Genomic DNA, 20,088 nt, shown 5'->3' with positions numbered 1-20,088 from the left:
AGCCACAGCCGTGAACTACCGCACTGTACTGTGTCTGCTGCTAATATAGACTGGTTGATATTTAAAGAGATATTAGTAGTATACAACAATACTATACTGGTGGTCAGGCACTGGTCACCACTCCTGCAGCAAAAGTGTGCACTGTTAATTAATATAATTGTACTCCTGGCTCCTGCTAACAACCTGCAGTGCTCCCCAGTCTCCCCCACAATTAATTATAAGCTTTTAATTTATACATTGATGACTGTGCAGCACACTGGGCTGAGCTGAGTGCACACAGACTGAGTCACACTGTGTGACTGACTGTGCTGTGTATCGTTTTTTTTTTCAGGCAGAGAACGGATATAGCAGAGAGAAGTGAACGGATATATTATATTAAATAAAAGTTAACTAGCAACTGCACTGGTCACTGACTGTGGTAAACTAACTCTGTCTGCGACTCTGCACAATCTCTCTCTATCTAATCTATCTATCTCTATTCTAATGGAGAGGACGCCAGACACGTCCTCTCCCTATCAATCTCAATGCACGAGTGAAAATGGCGGCGACGCGCGGCTCCTTATATAGAATCCGAGTCTCGCGATAGAATCCGAGCCTCGCGAGAATCCGACAGCGTCATGATGACGTTCGGGCGCGCTCGGGTTAACCGAGCAAGGCGGGAAGATCCGAGTCGCTCAGACCCGTGGAAAAAAAAGTGAAGTTCGTGCGGGTTCGGATTCAAAGAAACCGAACCCGCTCATCTCTAATTTTTGGCACTGCAATATTGGGGTCATATGTGTATCATGCTCCCATTTTCATTGGCCATGCCCCATGTGGACATACCCATTTTTTGGCATGCGTGCGCCGAAGGTGCACACACAGTACCAATAAGATTTTTTTCTACTTACACCACTGGGTAGTGCACTGCACTGCACTTCTTTGCACTAATATTTTATTATACTACCTGGCCTTGGGTGGCATTGCCTCCTCAGCCAGGCCAGGCACTCCTGATGTCTCCTCAGTATTATAAGAATTACTATGTGGGCATAATGTGTAAAGGGAACTGCTACTGTGTGGGTATAATGGGGGTGATTCCGAGTTGTTCGCTATTTTTTTCGTTCGCACAACATATACGCAAAACTGCGAACACGTTGCACAATAGCGAATATCCGCCCCCAACGTATTTTTGCTATTTCGTACGCAGTATTACACAAAGTTGGCGTATGCCAAATGACATCGCACTAATGCGAACCCATCGCATTACCACAAACCTCATCGTAAAAATACAAACTTCTCGTAGATTTACACATTGGGGGTAATTCCAAGTTGATCGCAGCAGGATTTTTGATAGCAATTGGGCAAAACCATGTGCACTGCAGGGGAGGCAGATATAACATGTGCAGAAAGAGTTAGATTTGGGTGGGTTATTTTATTTCTGTGCAGGGTAAATACTGGCTGCTTTATTTTTACACTGCAAATTAGATTGCAGATTGAACACACCCCACCCAAATCTAGCTCTCTCTGCACATGTTATATCTGCCTCCCCTGCAGTGCACATGGTTTTGCCCAATTGCTAACAAAAATCCTGCTGCGATCAACTTGGAATTACCCCCATTCTTCTTAAAATTGCACACGCTTTTGCTAAAAAACGCACAGCAATGGGTTTTTTTTTAAGTTTAATTTCAACACCTTTCAGTTCAAACTCAACAAGCCTTACTCAATTACGAGTCCAATTAGTATAATGAATGATAATGGTCATGACCAATTAAATCTTCAAAGAATACCTGCAAAACACTTTGTAGCCATAATTGTCCATTAACATGTTCTAACATGTTCTTTTTAAAATTAGTGAAATAGATGTTGAAATTGTGCCTGCCCTAATGTTAACTTGCTGCTTTTTTGTGTAGTGGTGTAGTGTGTGAATAAATGTGTTTACCCGTTTCTAGAAACAATAAGCTCCTAACTGTCCAAAATTGTTTTTTTTTTTTTTTTGGCTAAAAAAACTATTCTTAATTTAGATGTGTGAAATGTTTAAGGTAACCAATTTCTGCTAGGCAATCTGCTGTTCCTTTATTCAGAGCCGAAACTAGGAGGGGGCTAGGGGGGCATGTGACCTGGGCGCCAGACTGGAGAGGGCGCCGAGACTGTCACTTAATCCCCCCTAACGCCCCCTCCCTATGCGGCAGCGATAGCTTGGAGCCGGCGGAGCTCGAGCTCCAGACTCTGCTAGCTGCGCCTAGCCAGGCAGGCACACGAACTGCATAGCAGAGATGACACTGAAAATAAACTACATCTCCCAGCAGCCCTTGCTGCCGGGAGCTGTACTTTACTTTCAGTTTCATCTCTGCAGCGTGCTGTGATCAGCACTGCAGAGCCACATCAAGAGGGGGCAAAGGGGACAAATTACTAACCCACCCCCCACCCCACTGCTAGTGCCTTTAATCAAGTCTGCAGCCACTGCTGCAGTGAACAAGAAATACAGATTTCCGGAAAGGGGGCGGGGCTAAACGGCACTGTACACACAGTGCCATGCCAGCCAGCAACAGCATGAGAGAGAGGAGGGGAGAAGAGCAGCACAGCCTAAACAGTGAGTACTGTATATAACTCAGGGAAGGAGCACTGTATGTGTGTGACTGCTATATGTGTGTATGAATGTGTGCATGTGTGTGATTGTATGTGAATAGGTGTGTGACTACGTATATGTATGGGTGTGGTATGCGTGACCGGGCATACCGACGCTGGTATCCCGGGAGCGGAATGCCTGTCGGGGGGAAGGGGGGGTTGTGAGCGCAGCAAGTCCCTTTGCGGGCTCGCTGCGCTCGCCACGCTGGGGTGGGAGTGGGCCCTGTTGGTCGGCATGCCGACCGTCGGGATTGTGAGGGGGCGGGATATAGGGGGAGGCACTGTAACCGGCGGTCACATAACTACATCCCATCTGTATGTGTGCTTGTGTGTCACTGTATATATGTGTCACTCAGTATACATGTTTGTACCGGTGTGTGATGATTATATGTATATATTATATGTATGTATGTATGTGAGTGAATGTATGTGTGTGTGACAGTATGTATTTTGTATTGGTGTGTGATTTTATGTATGTATTAATATATGGGTTATTTTATTTCTCCTTCATCCGTAGCCCAAATAAATAAAAAATGAAAATAAAAAATGCAGAGCTATCCCCTTTGCCCTTATGAAGTTGATATATATATGAATGCGAGGGGGGCGCCAAGTTAATGGCTCGCCCCGGGTGCCAAAACTCCTAGTTTCGGCCCTGCTTTATTGCATTAATAAACACAACACCCATTTAACTTGAAACAAAATTGTTTATTTGTGAACAGTAATTTTTTTTTTTTTTAAACAAAACCAATTTTATTTTATTTTTTGTAAAATTTTTCGAGCCGTTCCACGTCGGCCAGCAACGCCCTCAGATTGGCCTTTATACTGGCCAGAATGCCAGGCAGGCTTGTGGGATCTACAATTGCACCATCTGAAATGAAGAGCAAAAATAAACATTACTAACTTACTCACATTACCTATTATACGAGCAAGGCACAAAGCACACTTTAATGGCAAAGTGACTACATCATGGATGTTTGAATGTTAAAACAGTAGCATACCAACACACAAGCATGCTCAGCAATGTTTGCTGTTGTTAAATAAAAAATTAAAAAAGTGTATCACACCATGGGGTACATTTACTAAGATGGGAGTTCTATTTAAGATGGGACGTTGCCCATAGCAACCAATCAGATTCCACATATTATCTTCTAGAAGGTGCTAAATAAATGAGAAGTAGAATCTGATTGGTTGCTATGGGCAACATCCCATCTTAAATAGAATTCCCATCTTAGTAAATGTAACACCATGCTGGGATTCATTCACATCTGGAGTGAAGCAGACTTCTCTTTTTTGGGGTTGGCCCTGCATCATCACACTGCATATCAACATCTTCAGAAGGACAACATATCCTAGCATGCCCACACTCCCTGAAAGCCTGCCTTACTACATAAGGTCAAACAGGTTTTTTAATTTAAAAATATTATTTTATTGAGTGTAACTTTCACAACACAAATCACTGTGTCCTTAGCCTGCCTAACAAAGTGAAGCATGCGAATTGAATGTGCAAATATTGAATACCCAGGCACAAGTGTAAAAGTCCAACAACATACCAAACTCCACTCAGGTCTGTTTTGCTGATAATCTAGCACATATAAACCCTGTTGTCCAGGCAACCCTGTCGACATAATGAGTGTCGACCTAGAGTGGGCAGCCTAAACATTGCAGACGTAGACACTGTACATCTAATGATCCTCACACAAATGTAAATGCAACATCCATACCATGATGAAGAAGACAAACATTTTACCTTGGCACAAGATTGGCCCCAGTACAACACTGCATTTATTTGAATGTGAAGTTAAATTAGGTAACAAATTAAATGTCAATGTGTGTCAACTTACTCTCCTCTGCCACTTGAGCACCTCCCTGAAGTGCCTCCGGGGCCTCTGCTGCCCATTCAGAAGGTGGGGATGGCGGCTGGATGGCGGAAGGAGGCTGGATGGGGGAAGGAGTCTGGATGGGGGAAGGAGTCTGGATGGGGGAAGGAGTCTGGATGGGGGAAGGAGTCTGGATTGGGGAAATAGGATGGAAGGGGGAGCTAGTTACAGAGGGTGGGTTAGATTGAGAGGGGGAGGGTGGCGGAGAGGTGGGTTGGGCCACAGAGAGGGGCGGAGAGGTGGGTTGGGCCACAGAGGGGGAGGGGGCAAAGAGGGGGTTTGGGAAAGAGAGGGGGAGTGGGGCAGAGAAGGGGATTGGGAAAGAGAGGGGGAGGGGGGCGGAGACGGGGATTGGGGCGGAGAAGGGGATTGGTAAAGATAGGGGGAGTGGGGCGGAGAAGGGGATTGGGAAAGAGAGGGGGAGGGGGGCGTAGAGGGGGATTGGGCCACAGAAGGGGAGTGGGGCGGAGAAGGGGATTGGGAAAGAGGGGGGGAGTGGGGCGGAGAAGGGGATTGGGAAAGAGAGGGGGAGTGGGGCGGAGAAGGGTATTGAGAAAGAGAGGGGGAGTGGGACGGAGAAGGGGATTAGGAAAGAGAGGGGGAGGGGGCAGAGAGGGGACTTGGGCCACAGAAGGGGAGGGGGGCGGAGAAGGGGATTGGACTGGGCTTGAATTTGGAGGTCTTCCAGCCGCTGCTTGCCGTTGTGCTTGCCCTAGAATGACATATGTAATAATTAGGTTGTGGCTAAAATAAAACCCCATCAGCATTTCAAAATTACATTGTTCTGTCCCATGTTAAATACCCAGAGCAAGTTATTGTGTTCAGCCGACAGCCTGTGTAGCAACTCAGTACAACAACATTAACTTTTTCACAAGCACTTTGCTACACAGTCAGTACTGCAAGCCATAACCACACACAATGTGGAAACTTGTGTCATGTTTGTGCTACAATAGTGTAATTACACAGTCTGCTAATTATCTCACTATAGCACTTCTTAGTGAAAATGTGCAGTCTTTACATTTAAAGTTTCTGCTACTAATCTCAGTATAATAAACATATTTAATGTAATGTGTTTAACTTACTGCGTCTACGGCGACTGCGAATTTGTTGGCGTAGCTCCGCCAACAGCTCCGGCGTGCGACGGCGGAGGTCACTCCACCGCCGCTCAAGTTGGATTATTGCACGCCGTGTCCGGGTCCGCAGTATGCGGCGGACCTCCGCGTAGGCCTCACGCATAACCCTATTGGGTATAAAGGGACCTACGCGGCGGTCCATTACCGCTATTAAGACGTGCAGCTCCTGGCGTGTAAAGGCAGCTGTGCGCATGGTGCCAATGGCGGTTTCCATACATGGGCATATATTTATGTGTGTGGTGGCATTTGATTGGTTGTAATTTTATGGTGTCATCTGTATTAAACTTTATCTTCTTTTAAAAACTTCCTTATTTATTTATCTGACAATACCATGAATCTGAAATTCACATCCAATAACAGTACGGAACAAATATAGTTACTGGATCTGGTACTGACTCACATAGGAGAAGAGATTGTAACAAGGAACTTCATTAAAGATGTTGATACGAACTGCTACGTCCATTATCAAAGTAACCATCTTAAACGATGGAAGAATAACATCTCTCTCACAGTTCACTAGGATCGCACGGAACTGTAAAAAAGTGGAGGATCGTGACGCACAATTGTCCATTTACACGGAGAGATTCAAAGAAAAAGGATATCCTGAACACATTCTAGAAACAGCTAACACTAAAGCGAAGACTCTAGAGAGAAGAAAACTTTTGGAATATAAATCCAAGGAGAAGAATGAGGATACCATAAGGTTTATTACCACCTACAATAGACATGATAACCTGATTAAACAAGCACTCAAATCACATTGGAATATATTGTTAATGGACCCTATTCTCAAAGATTGCTTACCAACTAAACCCCATGTGGTGTTTAGGAAATCCCAGAATCTGAAGGACCTCCTAGCACCCAGTATGTTAAGAAACCATGAAACACCAAAAGGGACACTACCTAAGTGTGTGGGATGTTTTAAGTGTGGTCATTGCAATATCTGTAAATACGTGAACCCAAATAGAAAGACATTCAAGAATACAGGAGAAACCAAGGAGTACAAGATCAAGCATTTCATCAATTGTAATGTATCCTCAGTAATTTATCTCCTGGAATGTACCTGCAAGATGAAATACATCGGCAAGACAAAGAGGCCACTAAAAATCCACATACAGGAGCACATAAGAAATATTAAGAACAAGGTCCAAACACATGCTGTATCCAGACATTTCCTGCAACATCACGGCTCCAATCCTGAGGAACTCACGTTCAAAGGTATAGAACTGGTAACACTCGGAGAAAGAGGGGTGGACCTCTCCAACCTTCTATCAAGGAGAGAGATGTTCTGGATATACGAAATGAAATCACTCCACCCAGACGGACTCAATGAAAATTACGAAATAGCTCCTTTTCTATGAACGTAAGACTATTATTCTCAGTTTTTTGTTTTTTTCTTAGTTGAAACCGTCAACATGCCTTCTCCTTTCTAACTAGGTCCTTGAAGGTTGGAGCGCCGTGCAGGGCTCCCCAACTTCTGGACAATTCTTCTATCTTTGCTGCCCAATTCCTAATTTACAGTCATACCACACTGGATATGCCCAAATTCGTCCGATCTTGGAAGCCAAGCAGTGTTGGCCCAGCCAGTATAGGGCTAGGAAACTGCCCAGGAAGACTGGGTGCTGTAATATAAATTGGATCAGGGGTGCATTACTTCTAAACTCAATCGAAAAAAAAAAAAATTCCTCCGAATATGACGGTATCAACTTATATATAACACTATTAATGTGACACTGATTGCCATATATATAATAATTTTTCAAGTATATAATTTATATCTAACATTTTCAATCAAAGATGAGTCTCCTGCTACCATATTTGCCTATTATCCTGCAGGGTGTCATTCCCCTCTGGACATAAGGAGACACTGCGTAATATCTCGTGTTGCATATGTTTTTACATAATGAAGCTCATATAATTTATTAAAATATAGAACAAGCTCTCTAATAATATAAGTAATCTGTATATACAATGTAGATTACATATGACTCTCAAGTTATGAACCCCCGATTCTGTAAGCATTGATTCCGTTTTCTTATCTCTTTTCTATGTGCTTTTCCGGCTTGGAGACAATGGAACTGTAAAATACCAATCTATTTGAATGACTAATGTCAGTGAAAACATGGCCGCTGGCAACCGGTTTCACTATACGAGACTGTCTTAAAGTACGGACTTCATAAAGATGGCCGCCGCACCTCCTTTCATACCAGCCGGCGCATGCGCAAAGAGAATTCCCGGACACCGGATGTGGGGCGGAAATGACACGAGTAGCGTCCCGGACCGGAAGTGGACGGTCTTAAACTCATTTGGAGCTATACAATGACTCTCCACCTAGTTTCTAAGCGCAAACATAGCGCTTTGATATATCTACAGTCTCCCTTTATAGTAGTTATAGTTAATATGTATTTTTTGAATCCTGTTCCTTAATGCAAACTAATTACAGGAAGTGAGGTAATCAATCACTTCCTTATCCATAAGGGTATATATAGATGATGTGTCCCACTATGTCTGCTACCCCTTGATGAAGTCAGACCAGACGAAACGCGTTGGGTGTATCCTGCTACTATAAACATCTTAGTGATATTTGGTGGACCCCTTTCTTTGAAAGTAAAGCATTCATAATCATAACCAGAAATAACGACACTGAGACTTGAATTTTGGCAGAAAATTGCTAGCTATTTATTTGTCCCTAACCATTAGGAAACCTGTAATAAAGAGATTAATTTAATATGCCGCTCCAGCTGGCATATGGTGGCGGCCCAAAAGAACGGCTCACTTAATCTAAATTAAACTTAAATAACTCAACCCTATAAATTTACTAAAACTTACCATAAACCGGTAATAGGTGACAACTCAACCCCCACAGTGACTACCCACCGCTCCTGGGTGCCCTGCCGCTGCCTTCCCGGACGGGTGGTCAAGCGGCCATAAGTCGATGGAGGTGAGTGCACCTAAACCACAACCAACTGTAAAACACTACAGTTTTCTCTACAATACGAAACTGCCGTTCTTTTCCGCCAATAAATAGCTAACGAAAACAGCCAACAACTTAGAGCCAAATCACCACGTGCCACAATTTCCAACTACCAGGGCGGGAGGGTGGGAAACCAGATCACCAAGAGACTTAAAATGGCTTCACCTTCCCTATATATATCAAGCCCTCCCCTTAAAGAAGGCTGTACTTTCCTCACAGCTAGGTCCACCCCTCCCCAGATGTTTAACTCTTTCCTCTCCTATGCAGTCAATACTCTCTTCTAAACATCTTAGTGATATTTGGTGGACCCCTTTCTTTGAAAGTAAAGCATTCATAATCATAACCAGAAATAACGACACTGAGACTTGAATTTTGGCAGAAAATTGCTAGCTATTTATTTGTCCCTAACCATTAGGAAACCTGTAATAAAGAGATTAATTTAATATGCCGCTCCAGCTGGCATATGGTGGCGGCCCAAAAGAACGGCTCACTTAATCTAAATTAAACTTAAATAACTCAACCCTATAAATTTACTAAAACTTACCATAAACCGGTAATAGGTGACAACTCAACCCCCACAGTGACTACCCACCGCTCCTGGGTGCCCTGCCGCTGCCTTCCCGGACGGGTGGTCAAGCGGCCATAAGTCGATGGAGGTGAGTGCACCTAAACCACAACCAACTGTAAAACACTACAGTTTTCTCTACAATACGAAACTGCCGTTCTTTTCCGCCAACAGCGAAAGACTCATCCCCACAGTCTTTCGCACCGCCACCATAAACCTACCCTAACTCCTGCAAAGCGAAACCTAGATCCTCCAGAAAAAAACATCATCCCCTCATTGGATAGATGTACTCCATCGCGCCGGAAAAGGTGGCTGTCTTTTAACCGACTCCTCGGGTGGCGAACCACCCTCCCACCGTGGGACAGCACCCACTTTGCCACCGCTCCGTTCACCTTTTTCCGGGCCTCATCAATCTGGCGACCATCCGCCACACCCCTCCAAAACTCCTGCAAAGCGAAACCTAGATCCTCCAGAAAAAACATCATCCCCTCATTGGATAGATGTACTCCATCGCGCCGGAAAAGGTGGCTGTCTTTTAACCGACTCCTCGGGTGGCGAACCACCCTCCCACCGTGGGACAGCACCCACTTTGCCACCGCTCCGTTCACCTTTTTCCGGGCCTCATCAATCTGGCGACCATCCGCCACACCCCTCCAACACAATCTTGGCACCATCATGGAAAAAACCAACACACAATCGGTCCATGCCGCGGTCACACTTGCCAGATCCTGTATCATGGCCCACCGCAGATCCAAGGATGTCCTCTTCCCCAGGTCGTTGCCACCTAGATGGACAACCAAAAACCCTAGGGACTCCATGCTTGCTGGCCTGACTCACTAACCTACTCCTCAGCTCACCCCACATCATTCCTCGCCAGCCAAGCCATCTGACACCCTGTGCTCCAAGCAATGCCTGAGACCCTTCCGAGGCCACAAACCTGGCCGCCCAGTAAATGTAAGAGTGGCCAACCACCCAAATGGGCAAATAGTCTTCGAACCATCCTGAAGGGAAAAAGAGGGGTAGAATTGATTACTAAGAGGCTTATTAATTGTTTATACTGAAGGATCTGCCAAAAAAGAAAACTTTATATCTCGCTATTGCAGCAGTCACGGCCTAGCCGACTGCACCATGTTTCGTAGCCAATTTAAAAGCGCAATTAAAGACACAAAGGGGAAAGATCAAATAAAATAAACGAAATAAAAACAGGGGGGGTGGGGGGGGGGGGGGGAGGCGGGGGTATAAAATGGGAAACACATGTAATAACTCAGCTGGAGGTGAAACGTAAAGACCTGCTGAGGGACTCTGAATTGACCAAATTAGCCGAATTGTAGATTAGAATTCAGTCCGTCAAGTCAGGCAAAAAATCGCAAATAACTCCAGACCCCCGCTGCCGACTCATGCCAGCAACGGCGAGTAGCTAATCCCTGAGTAGGATAAAAAACAAAAAAAAAACAAAAGGGGTAACACCAACAGACGCACAACACCATAAAATCACAGAACTGTAACAACATAATACATTGCAAATTTAAACAAAGCCCAAGCGCAAACCGACCTCTCATGTGACGGGGCGAATATATCGTCTATAACTTGACGACTTCCATCGCCCCACCGCCTGTATTTCAGTTCTGGAGCAACCCGCCGCAGCAGCCAACGTCGCTGCGCCTATGCGAAAGGAATGGGTACCAAAAACAGTGGGTGGGAGGCCCAAGCCCGCCAAACAGCGACTCAGCATCCATCGAAACTGGTATTTCGTGACTGGCAGCCCATCATAATGCAACAGCCAAGACCCCTCCTTAACGGGTCGCACCACCACGTATTGCCTTGCCAGCCCCACCGGGCAAACGCTCTCCTCCAGCGCTGGAACCATTGTAACCCAGCGCCCTCTCCCCCCTTGATCCGTCTTGGAGCGTCGCAACCTGCACAGCAAGGACCTCTCACCCACTACTACGTCTCCGACCAGCATGCGCGAATCTGCTCTCTTGGAAGGCGCTACCAACTCAGAAACTCGAAAGGCCCCGTGGTAAGCCATTGAGAACGCCAAACTAAACAAAAGCGTCTCAAACCTGGACGACGCGACTCGCCCTACTGCCTCGATGACGGCCGGCAACAACGCCGCTTCGAAGGGCCGCCTCCTATCCGGTGGCGACGGCGCGACTCGCGCCCACCCTTTCATTGCCTTCCGCAGAACCTCGCTTTTTGTTACGTCAGGGACGCCTCGCAGCTTGCAGAAAATTGAGATGCCTGCCAAATACCGCGAAACCACTGCTCGTGACCTACCGGAGACGTAAAGCTGCCACATAAAAGAAAGCATCAGCCGATGCCTGCTCTTACCTTGTTGCTGACGACCTTGGACAAACTCGTCCCACTCATTCCAAGCATGTCCGTAAGCCTTGAGCGTGGCTGGCGCGACTGACCGCAACGCTATACCCTCCAGTCCAGCCCGATCACCTGCCAAACCTAACCGGGACAGTGAAAACCCTGCTAGTTGGCCTCAGGTGCCAACAACCAACACCTCTCCCACTGTCCTCGCGACAAAGCGTCGACAATACCATTCTCCAAACCGGGCACATGTTGCGCGCGGAACCACAGGTTCCTACGCAAGCATGTCAAAAGCAATTGCCCTAGCACCCGCATAACCACCAACGACTTTGCCCTTTGGTTATTAATCGCATGCACCACGCCCAGATAATCGCATCTAAACAAAATGCTGCGATTAGCCAGCCGATCGCCCCAGACCTCCAACGCCACCATAATGGGAAAAACTCCAGAAGCAAAAGGTCCTTCGTGAAACCCCCGCGATGCCATTCTGCCGGCCACGCGCACCAAGATCCCTCCAGATGGCAACCGAATCCAGAGGCGCCCGCTGCGTCGGTGAACAGCTGCAACCTAGCGCTGTCCGCCATTGGGGCCTGCCATATACACACCCCGTTGAAGTCCTCGAGGAACGAGGCCCATATTGCCAAATCCCTCTTAATCTCTGAGGACAAACGCACGAAATGGTGCGTTCTGGCACACCCCGCAGTCGCCCTTCACAGCTTCCGGCAGTACACACCTAAAAGCGAACTCAAATGAGCCGGAAGGCGCCTGGAGCCTTCTTAGGAACCACCCCCACTGGAGAGATGACCAAGTCATCCCCCGAAGGAACACGCCGCGTTGTTAAACGCGAAACATTTTCCTTTTTTGTGGTGGCACGCCCCCCCTGCGCGGACTGCCGACCTACCTGACTTGGCCAATCCGCCGTCCGCGCCGACCCCCTGGGAGGACGACCCTGCGTGGTGCCCGTCCGCCCCCGGCTTCCGGGGCTCCTCCGCCTGTAGCGAAGCCCGGGTGACCTTGAGCCCAACCTCAACGTCCTTGAACCCGAAGTCCATGACCTGCAAACCTTCCTGTTGTTCCCTGAATTCCTGATCGTACCTGCGCCACTCCGATCCCGAAGACGTGCGCTGCATGTCATGTATGAGATGCAGGTACCTTATTATATTTGTGTGCTCTGCCGGCCTGTCCTCCAGGTAAGATGCCGCGAAGACCCAGAACCCGGCCAGGCAATTATCGAAGGTACGGAATGCCTCAGCCCCGATGCCCTTCTTTGCGCCGCCACCTTATACTCTTTCTTCGCGACCTTCGTCAATACGAACACGTCCACGAAGTCCCCCCTCCAAATCTTCTTGCGGCAGCTATCTCGCAGCCCCCGCAGTACAGCAGTATAGACGAATCGCACGACACCGGGCAAATTGCGAGCTTCTTGGCCCTACGCGCTTCCTCGCTAAGCCGCTTGCGCCTGTTCCGCTGCCCTCTCGGCGAATTTAGTTGCCCGCTTCTTTGCCCTAGTTGTGCTACTGACTTCGGACGCCTGTGACGACATTGAAGATGAAGAGGAGGAAGAGGAAGAACTACGCGAACTAAAGCTCGTGGAGGAACCCGAATACCGACTGCACCACCTTACCTGATGCCGCCGACTCCCCCGACATGGAATCTTCCGGCGCGTCCAAATCGTTGCCTTCCTCCTTGAAATCTGCCATCGCCTCATCCCCGAGCTCCCTTGAAAAAGAGGAAGAAGCGGAGGACCCCTCCAGTACTCGCGGCACATGCCGCGGCCTCCGTGCTGGGGGCGTTGCGGCCGTGAGCTCCCCCGCGTCCTGCCCTGGACCCTGTTGTAATTCTGCGGCGACCGTCCCGAGCTCACGGCAGGCGCGTGCCACCAGCTGCGCCGCCATAGCCCGCCGGAACGAACAGCCGTTCTAGGGGAGGCAGCCGCGGCTAGCGGCCCTAACACCTTCACCGCTGTGGCCAGGGCCGAGCCAGCGCTCCGGAGGGGTCGTGACTGCCCCAAAGCGCGGTCCTGGGTCCTTCGCCGGGGCCCGCGTGCGACCACGCGCTCGCCGCCCGACATGCGTGTGCCGGGCATCCGACGCACGCTGCCCTTGCGGGAAAGCGGAGGCACCGCTGTCGGCGCCCGCACTGCCCTCGCCTCTGAATTTGTCCCCTCTTCCCGTGTATCGGAACTATCCGATGCCGCAGAGGGGGGGGGGGGGACCGCCGCGAGTTCCTGCGGCGCGTGCAGCAGCCCCGCGGCCACTAACCCATTCTCTGTCCCCCCTCCTCCCCCGCAGGCCGCTAGATTCCGGCCCCGGGGGAGTGATCTGAAAAGACCGGGAACCCCGCGGCGCAGCAGAGCGCGCGCGCACCGCTCCGCTTGCAGTGGACACGGGCTCGCGCACCTCCTGTGCACGCACCCCGTGACCTCTTGCTGCCGCACCCCTTCTCCTTGGTATCGCACTGCCCTGCCAGTGATCATAATTGCCCTGTCTCCCCTCTCCCCCCGGCTCCCGCCGGATTCCGGCTGCCTGGGAGATAGCAGGGGAGACAGCAAGGCCGGCGGCGCTGCTGCGCACACACGTGCGCGGCTAGCGGCGCCAAAGGCGAGCGTGGGCGCGCGCGCACCTCGGGCGCGCGCCCCACTGCTCTCTGTCACCACAAGGCCTCTTGTCTGGGCTCCTGCATTAAGAGCCCCATTAGCTTAACCTGGTTGATCACTGCCTCTCCCCCTCCCTCCCCGCTCCACACCGTGTTCCGGCTGCGGGGGAGAGGGCTGAGGAGACAAGGAGGAAAGCGGCGCCGCCCCCAGGGCCAGCCAGCTCGCCTCCGGAACCAGCCCCCACCGCCAGATGAGCGGTAACGGGCTGGGGTCCCGGCGGACCGTCGTGGGCGAGTGGCAGCCAGAGCACTGATGTGTGACCTAAATGCAGGGGGCCGACAATAGAGATGGCTACTGACTCTCTGTCTCAACACAGTGACTGGAATCATCAGGAAGTGTGAATGACTCGAGTCACTCACTGTTTCATGAGTGGAGACAGCAGCAGCAGCAGCAGCTTCTCTCAGACAGAGGGAGGAAACTCTGTGTCCTGTGTCCTTCAGTCAGTGTGTTCTGCTGTCTTTAGCTGTGATTGGCCAGAGGCTATACCAGGTGACACCCAGTGGGAGGGGGGAGGGAGCAGTCACGACTCACCAGTCAGTGAGTGCTCTGCTGCTGTGCCTGATCCATGTCATGAATCATGATTAATCCTGAGTCTGCCAGTGAGTGAGACAGTTGTACACTGTGGAGACTCAGTGAATGAATCTGATTCATGCAACAGGAGGTGGAGCCCCTGTGGTACAGGGCTCTCAGCTCAGTGCTCACTGATCCTGCTCAGTGTGATTGTGGGTGGCAAACTCCCTGGAGGCTAGATAGTGGATAATATAATAAATCCAAGGCCACCTAAAATCATCCAATTAGCAAAGTATGCAAAATAAAACATTAAAAAAAAATGTTTTTATTTGGTTTAGTTACAGAATGAATGATGTGTTTCATGGCTGTTAAGCTTTCTCTCCTCAGCCAGAAGTAATGTCATATTCTATAACTAGTATGCAATAAGTGGTTATTAATAATATATCAACATAACAGTAAATCTATGTTAACATATTATTAACAATCAGGGCATAAGCAGCTGCCTCCCCCAGATACACTGTACAATCACTGCAGCTGAATAACTCCATGAGTCCAGCACTGATCTGCCAGCACTGGCAACTCACTGATTCATGTGCAGTCTCTGCAACACATTCCACTACAGATGAGTCATGACTCATGTGCCGAGACACTGACTCCAGACACTTCACTGAACTGTAACTGTAACTTGCACAGCAAGAATCCCCTAATAAAACAAAGTTTTGCTTGCACTGCAGCACTCACCTAAACCAGATCACCAAGAGACTTAAAATGGCTTCACCTTCCCTATATATATCAAGCCCTCCCCTTAAAGAAGGCTGTACTTTCCTCACAGCTAGGTCCACCCCTCCCCAGATGTTTAACTCTTTCCTCTCCTATGCAGTCAATACTCTCTTCTTAAATCCTCAGTTAAGCTGCTCTTTTTATGCACTTAATTTTAGATACACAGCTAATTTTAATGTGTTTACTTTTAAGTGCATGAGTTTTTTTACACTATTTTTTCTTGTCTTTTATGGGCCATTTAGGTTATTACCGGTGTTTAAAAACCATCAATACTGTTCTTTTTATGTATATGTCTTTTAAACATTGTCTGTAATAAACCCTGTATTGTTTTTTTTTTTAAAAACACGTAGTCCCTAAAAAATATATGCCACCTGTGGTCGCTTCGATCTTATTCATCTTTCAAGTTTCTACATATCTTGCACACGTACAAGTGCGAGTTTTATTTAAGATCTAGCAGATGCCCTCTATACAAAAGGGGGTGGCACACAGTGACTAGTGGTTCTGGGTTAAGCTTATTACTGACATACTGTGAAAAAAATATTTTTCTACTATTTTTTGGCGCTGTTGGTTCACCCCATACACATATATATATATAAAATATATATATATATATATATATATATATATATATATATCACCAAACAAAAGAGGCGGCACTCGAAGTCAGTGAATAAATGTAGATATATTGTGAAAGAGCATTGACGTTTCGGGGACGTGCTCCCCTTCCTCAGAACAATTTAACACTGTGAAAAAACTGAAATAAATACCCACTTACCCCATGGGCCTCCCCCACCGCGATGCGTCACCTGGCACGATCTCCCGCACACTCCGGTGTGTCTTCCTCGTTTCCGGCGGAGGGGCGGAAGTGACGTCGTCCGGCCTGACATGGCCACCATAGCAACCTGTCGCCATGGTACCATGCTGGACTCTCGCGATGCCTTCTGCACCCTCCCACCTGTCAGAAATGTCACGGCGGGGGGCTCGGCTCGTAACCAGGGTAACACTGTAAACATAAACAATACAAATCCGTTGGATTTTTAAGCTACAGACCATGCGTCCCAGGGGCTTGAATGACACACTGGGCCTCATCCACTGGTTATGAGTCATAGCCGATTACCTGGTTAGATATTACCTTGTGGCAAGATTTGGTAGAGGCTCTCCATTCAGTATATGTTACTCGTTTATATATTTATCTGTTTATGTTTTCATGCATTTGTACATTAGTTTGACCATATGTTGTAGGGCAAACTAGATACATTGCTATATACTAGCTGCAATGCACCAGCCGTTCTATCCACAGCCAATTTTTAAAGAAGATTTTTTTAAAGATGCTTTAATTTTTTAATATTCAATTTTGCTGAGTGTTATATGAGTATTTTACACTGTACCTGTTCCTAAGTTTGGTTTATTAGAACAGCCTAATTGATATTGCACGTATTTTAGTCAACATGTTTTATTAAATGCTTGTATTGTTTATGTTTACAGCGTTACCCTGGTTACGAGCCGAGCCCCCCGCCGTGACATTTCTGACAGGTGGGAGGGTGCAGAAGGCATCGCGAGAGTCCAGCATGGTACCATGGCGACAGGTTGCTATGGTGGCCATGTCAGGCCGGACGACGTCACTTCCGCCCCTCCGCCGGAAACGAGGAAGACACACCGGAGTGTGCGGGAGATCGTGCCAGGTGACGCATCGCGGTGGGGGAGGCCCATGGGGTAAGTGGGTATTTATTTCAGTTTTTTCACAGTGTTAAATTGTTCTGAGGAAGGGGAGCACGTCCCCGAAACGTCAACGCTCTTTCACAATATATCTACATTTATTCACTGACTTCGAGTGCCGCCTCTTTTGTTTGGTGTTATTCTGGGGGAGTCCCCCGGTGGGAAGGCACAGGAGCAAGCATTTTATTTGTGAGCTGTTTCAAGTGGAGTGCCGGAGTTACCATTTCTATATATATATATATATATATATATATATATAGATAGAAGTTCCAGAGTCCGGCACTCCCCGCAGCATAGACAACTTGAGCCGGTGCCCTCACAATCAGAGAATGTATAGCAAACACAGGTGCGGCACTCAGGCCACGGTAAGCAGCAAAAAAATAACAGGCGGAGACTGTAATTCAATCAACGTTTCAATATAAGAGAATATTCTCTTATATTGAAACGTTGATTGAATTACAGTCTCCGCCTGTTATTTTTTTGCTGCTTACCGTGGCCTGAGTGCCGCACCTGTGTTTGCTATATATATATATATATATATATATATATATATAGAGAGAGAGAGAGAGAAACAGAGAGAACACAAAAAACAAAACAAAAAACACACATATATTTTTTTTGCCTATTTTTGGGGTAAGAAAAAACACAACTAAGTGTAAAAATCTGTTTACTCACCACATTTTGCAGGAACAATCAGCTACACAAAGTCACAAAGTTTTTGTTTTTTAGGATCAGATGTTGTGTCATTTTTATGGTAAACAGATGCACAAGCCAAACATAAAATAAAAAAAAAAAAAAACTGCTGTTATTGTTGTTTAATAACACAATTACCCCAAATTAAAAACTAAAATAAAATAAAAATAAAAACAGTAATACCATTGTATACAACAATCTTACACAACAAACATGATAAGGAGAACATTACAGATAAATTCTGTACTGAAACACTATAAAATACTCACAAAACACAAGCAACACACTCTGAGCTTTACCAAGCTACCTAAATGCCATCAGTCCAAAAAAGTAAACACGTACAGACAGTTTGGGGAGACAAAACAAAATAAAACAAAAATAAATACTTGAACTAATCACGCACAATTCGAGCCCTTACAGCATTACCCCGGCTGTTCACACTCCCCCCACGGAATGGCTGGCCAACCCCTGGCTCCTCATCCGGCAATTCCTCTGTATGGGGAAGCTCTACGCGACTCCTTACAGCGATGTTATGGAGGATAGCGCACAGGACCACAATTTTACTTACCATCTCCGGCGAATACATGATGTCGCCACCAGTGCGGTGGAGCACACGAAAACGCCCTTTAAGAACACCAATCATGCGCTCCACCAGCTGTCTAGTGGCAGTAAGCGCGGAGTTAAATGCTGACTGTGGTCCTGGCCTGGGTTTACTGTAAGGAGTCATGAGCCAGGGGGTGCAAGGATATCCACGGTCTCCTGTTTGATAATATGAGAAGAGAAAAAGGATAAAAGCAACATTAAAGAATGTAATTCCAACAATATGACTGTTCCAATAATAAAAAAATAAAAACTCACCCAATAGCCACATGTCTTGGCCTTCCATCGTTTTTAATCTTTGCCATATCCCTGATTGTCTAATGACATGGGCATCATGGGAGTTCCCAGGGAACTTAGCATTCAGGGACAGGATCTGGAGGGATGGGCGACAAACAACCATTACATTCAGAGAATGAAACAGTTTCCTGTTTCTATAGGTTTCTTCATTATGTCTTGGCGCAACAATGGCAACATGTGTCCCATCCACAACCTCAATAACGTGTGGGAAGCGACTACCCCCTTCCTGAAATTGCCGCTTCACCACAGCCAGGGCACCAGCATCCAAAGGCATTGATATCAATTGCTTTACTCGGCTTATAAATACTTGGCTAACACGCCACAGGACCTTACTGAACTGGCCCTGCGACATGCCAACCAAGTCACCAACTACATGTGGGTATGATCCAGTGGCCAAAAAATGTAACACAGCAAGGAATTGTGTCAATGCTGGTATTGCTGTAGGATACCTAATGGATTGTTCTAGATCACTCTCTATTATGGAGAGAGTGTCTAGAATTAGATGAGGTGGCAGTCTGTATCTGCGCAATACAACATCATCAGGCATCCCAAAAAGGGTGACACGGGTACGGAAAATTGGTGGCCTTGCACGCCTCCATTGCCTTGGAGGATGAGGAGCTGATTGGAGTTGGAGGGCTTGCGCAGGTTGGGGTGAGAGTGCTTCCGAAGGTTGGGGTGGGAGGGCTTCCACTGCCACATATATGGACATCACCAACTTCAAATGAAGGTAAGAATCATTAAAACACACAATCAATTAACGACACACATTGCCAAAAAAATAAAAAAAAGTGTATGGGTGTTCAAACACTTACAGCAGGAGCGTACTCCATAGCTTCATGATGAAAATACGTAACAATAATAAAAAAAAAAAAACATTAAGCCACAGTTAGCTACGTAGCTACAACATAGGTTACCATCAAAAAGCAAAATCAAATTCAAAATACAAACATACCCATATAATTACTGCAACAAGATATGAATAACCTACTAAGTATGAAATAATAAAAATAAAAAAAAAATACAAAAGGAGTAAGATAATAGGCCACTTACCTGCTCTGAAAATAAATGCAAACTTGTGTACAAAATGGCAACCAAAAAAGGCCTACTTCAGCAAAGAAAACAATAGAGACACCTACAAGAGAGAGAAAAGGACAATGAGAATAGCAACACACACACTGTCTGCACTCCCACACCATGCCACCCAGGGACAGGCCACTTACCTGCTCTGAAAATAAATGCAAACTTGTGTACAAAATGGCAACCAAAAAAGGCCTACTTCGGCAAAGAAAACAATAGAGACACCTACAAGAGAGAGAAAAGGACAATGAGAATAGCAACACACACACACTGTCAGCACTCCCACACCA

The 20,088-nt window shown here is 47.0% G+C and overlaps 1 protein-coding gene across 2 annotated transcripts; it reads right to left on the bottom strand.

The window, feature by feature from the left end:
• Window positions 1–3,285: 3,285 nt before the first annotated feature.
• On the bottom strand, window positions 3,286–20,035 carry LOC135068075 (putative nuclease HARBI1). Of its 2 annotated transcripts, XR_010254298.1 has the most exons (7): window positions 19,942–20,035; window positions 19,772–19,853; window positions 18,683–18,797; window positions 18,393–18,583; window positions 17,807–17,828; window positions 4,443–5,190; window positions 3,286–3,469 (listed from the first exon to the last, which is right to left on the bottom strand). XR_010254298.1 is itself a non-coding variant. In XM_063964566.1 (5 exons), exons 1-4 carry the CDS (start codon window positions 19,428–19,430, stop codon window positions 4,658–4,660), a joined length of 1,494 nt encoding a protein of 497 aa, XP_063820636.1. In that variant the 5' UTR covers window positions 19,431–19,474; the 3' UTR covers window positions 3,286–3,469; window positions 4,443–4,657. The 2 variants fall into 2 exon arrangements, 1 of the variants encoding a protein (XP_063820636.1); XM_063964566.1 differs by lacking the exons at window positions 19,772–19,853; window positions 19,942–20,035 and having other exon boundaries at window positions 18,683–19,474.
• Between the last annotated feature and the right edge of the window lie 53 nt (window positions 20,036–20,088).

This window comes from Pseudophryne corroboree, chromosome 1 (genome assembly GCF_028390025.1).
Source record: "Pseudophryne corroboree isolate aPseCor3 chromosome 1, aPseCor3.hap2, whole genome shotgun sequence".
Taxonomy (NCBI): Eukaryota; Metazoa; Chordata; class Amphibia; order Anura; family Myobatrachidae; genus Pseudophryne; species Pseudophryne corroboree.
This window is presented reverse-complemented; position numbering and strand designations above follow the sequence as displayed.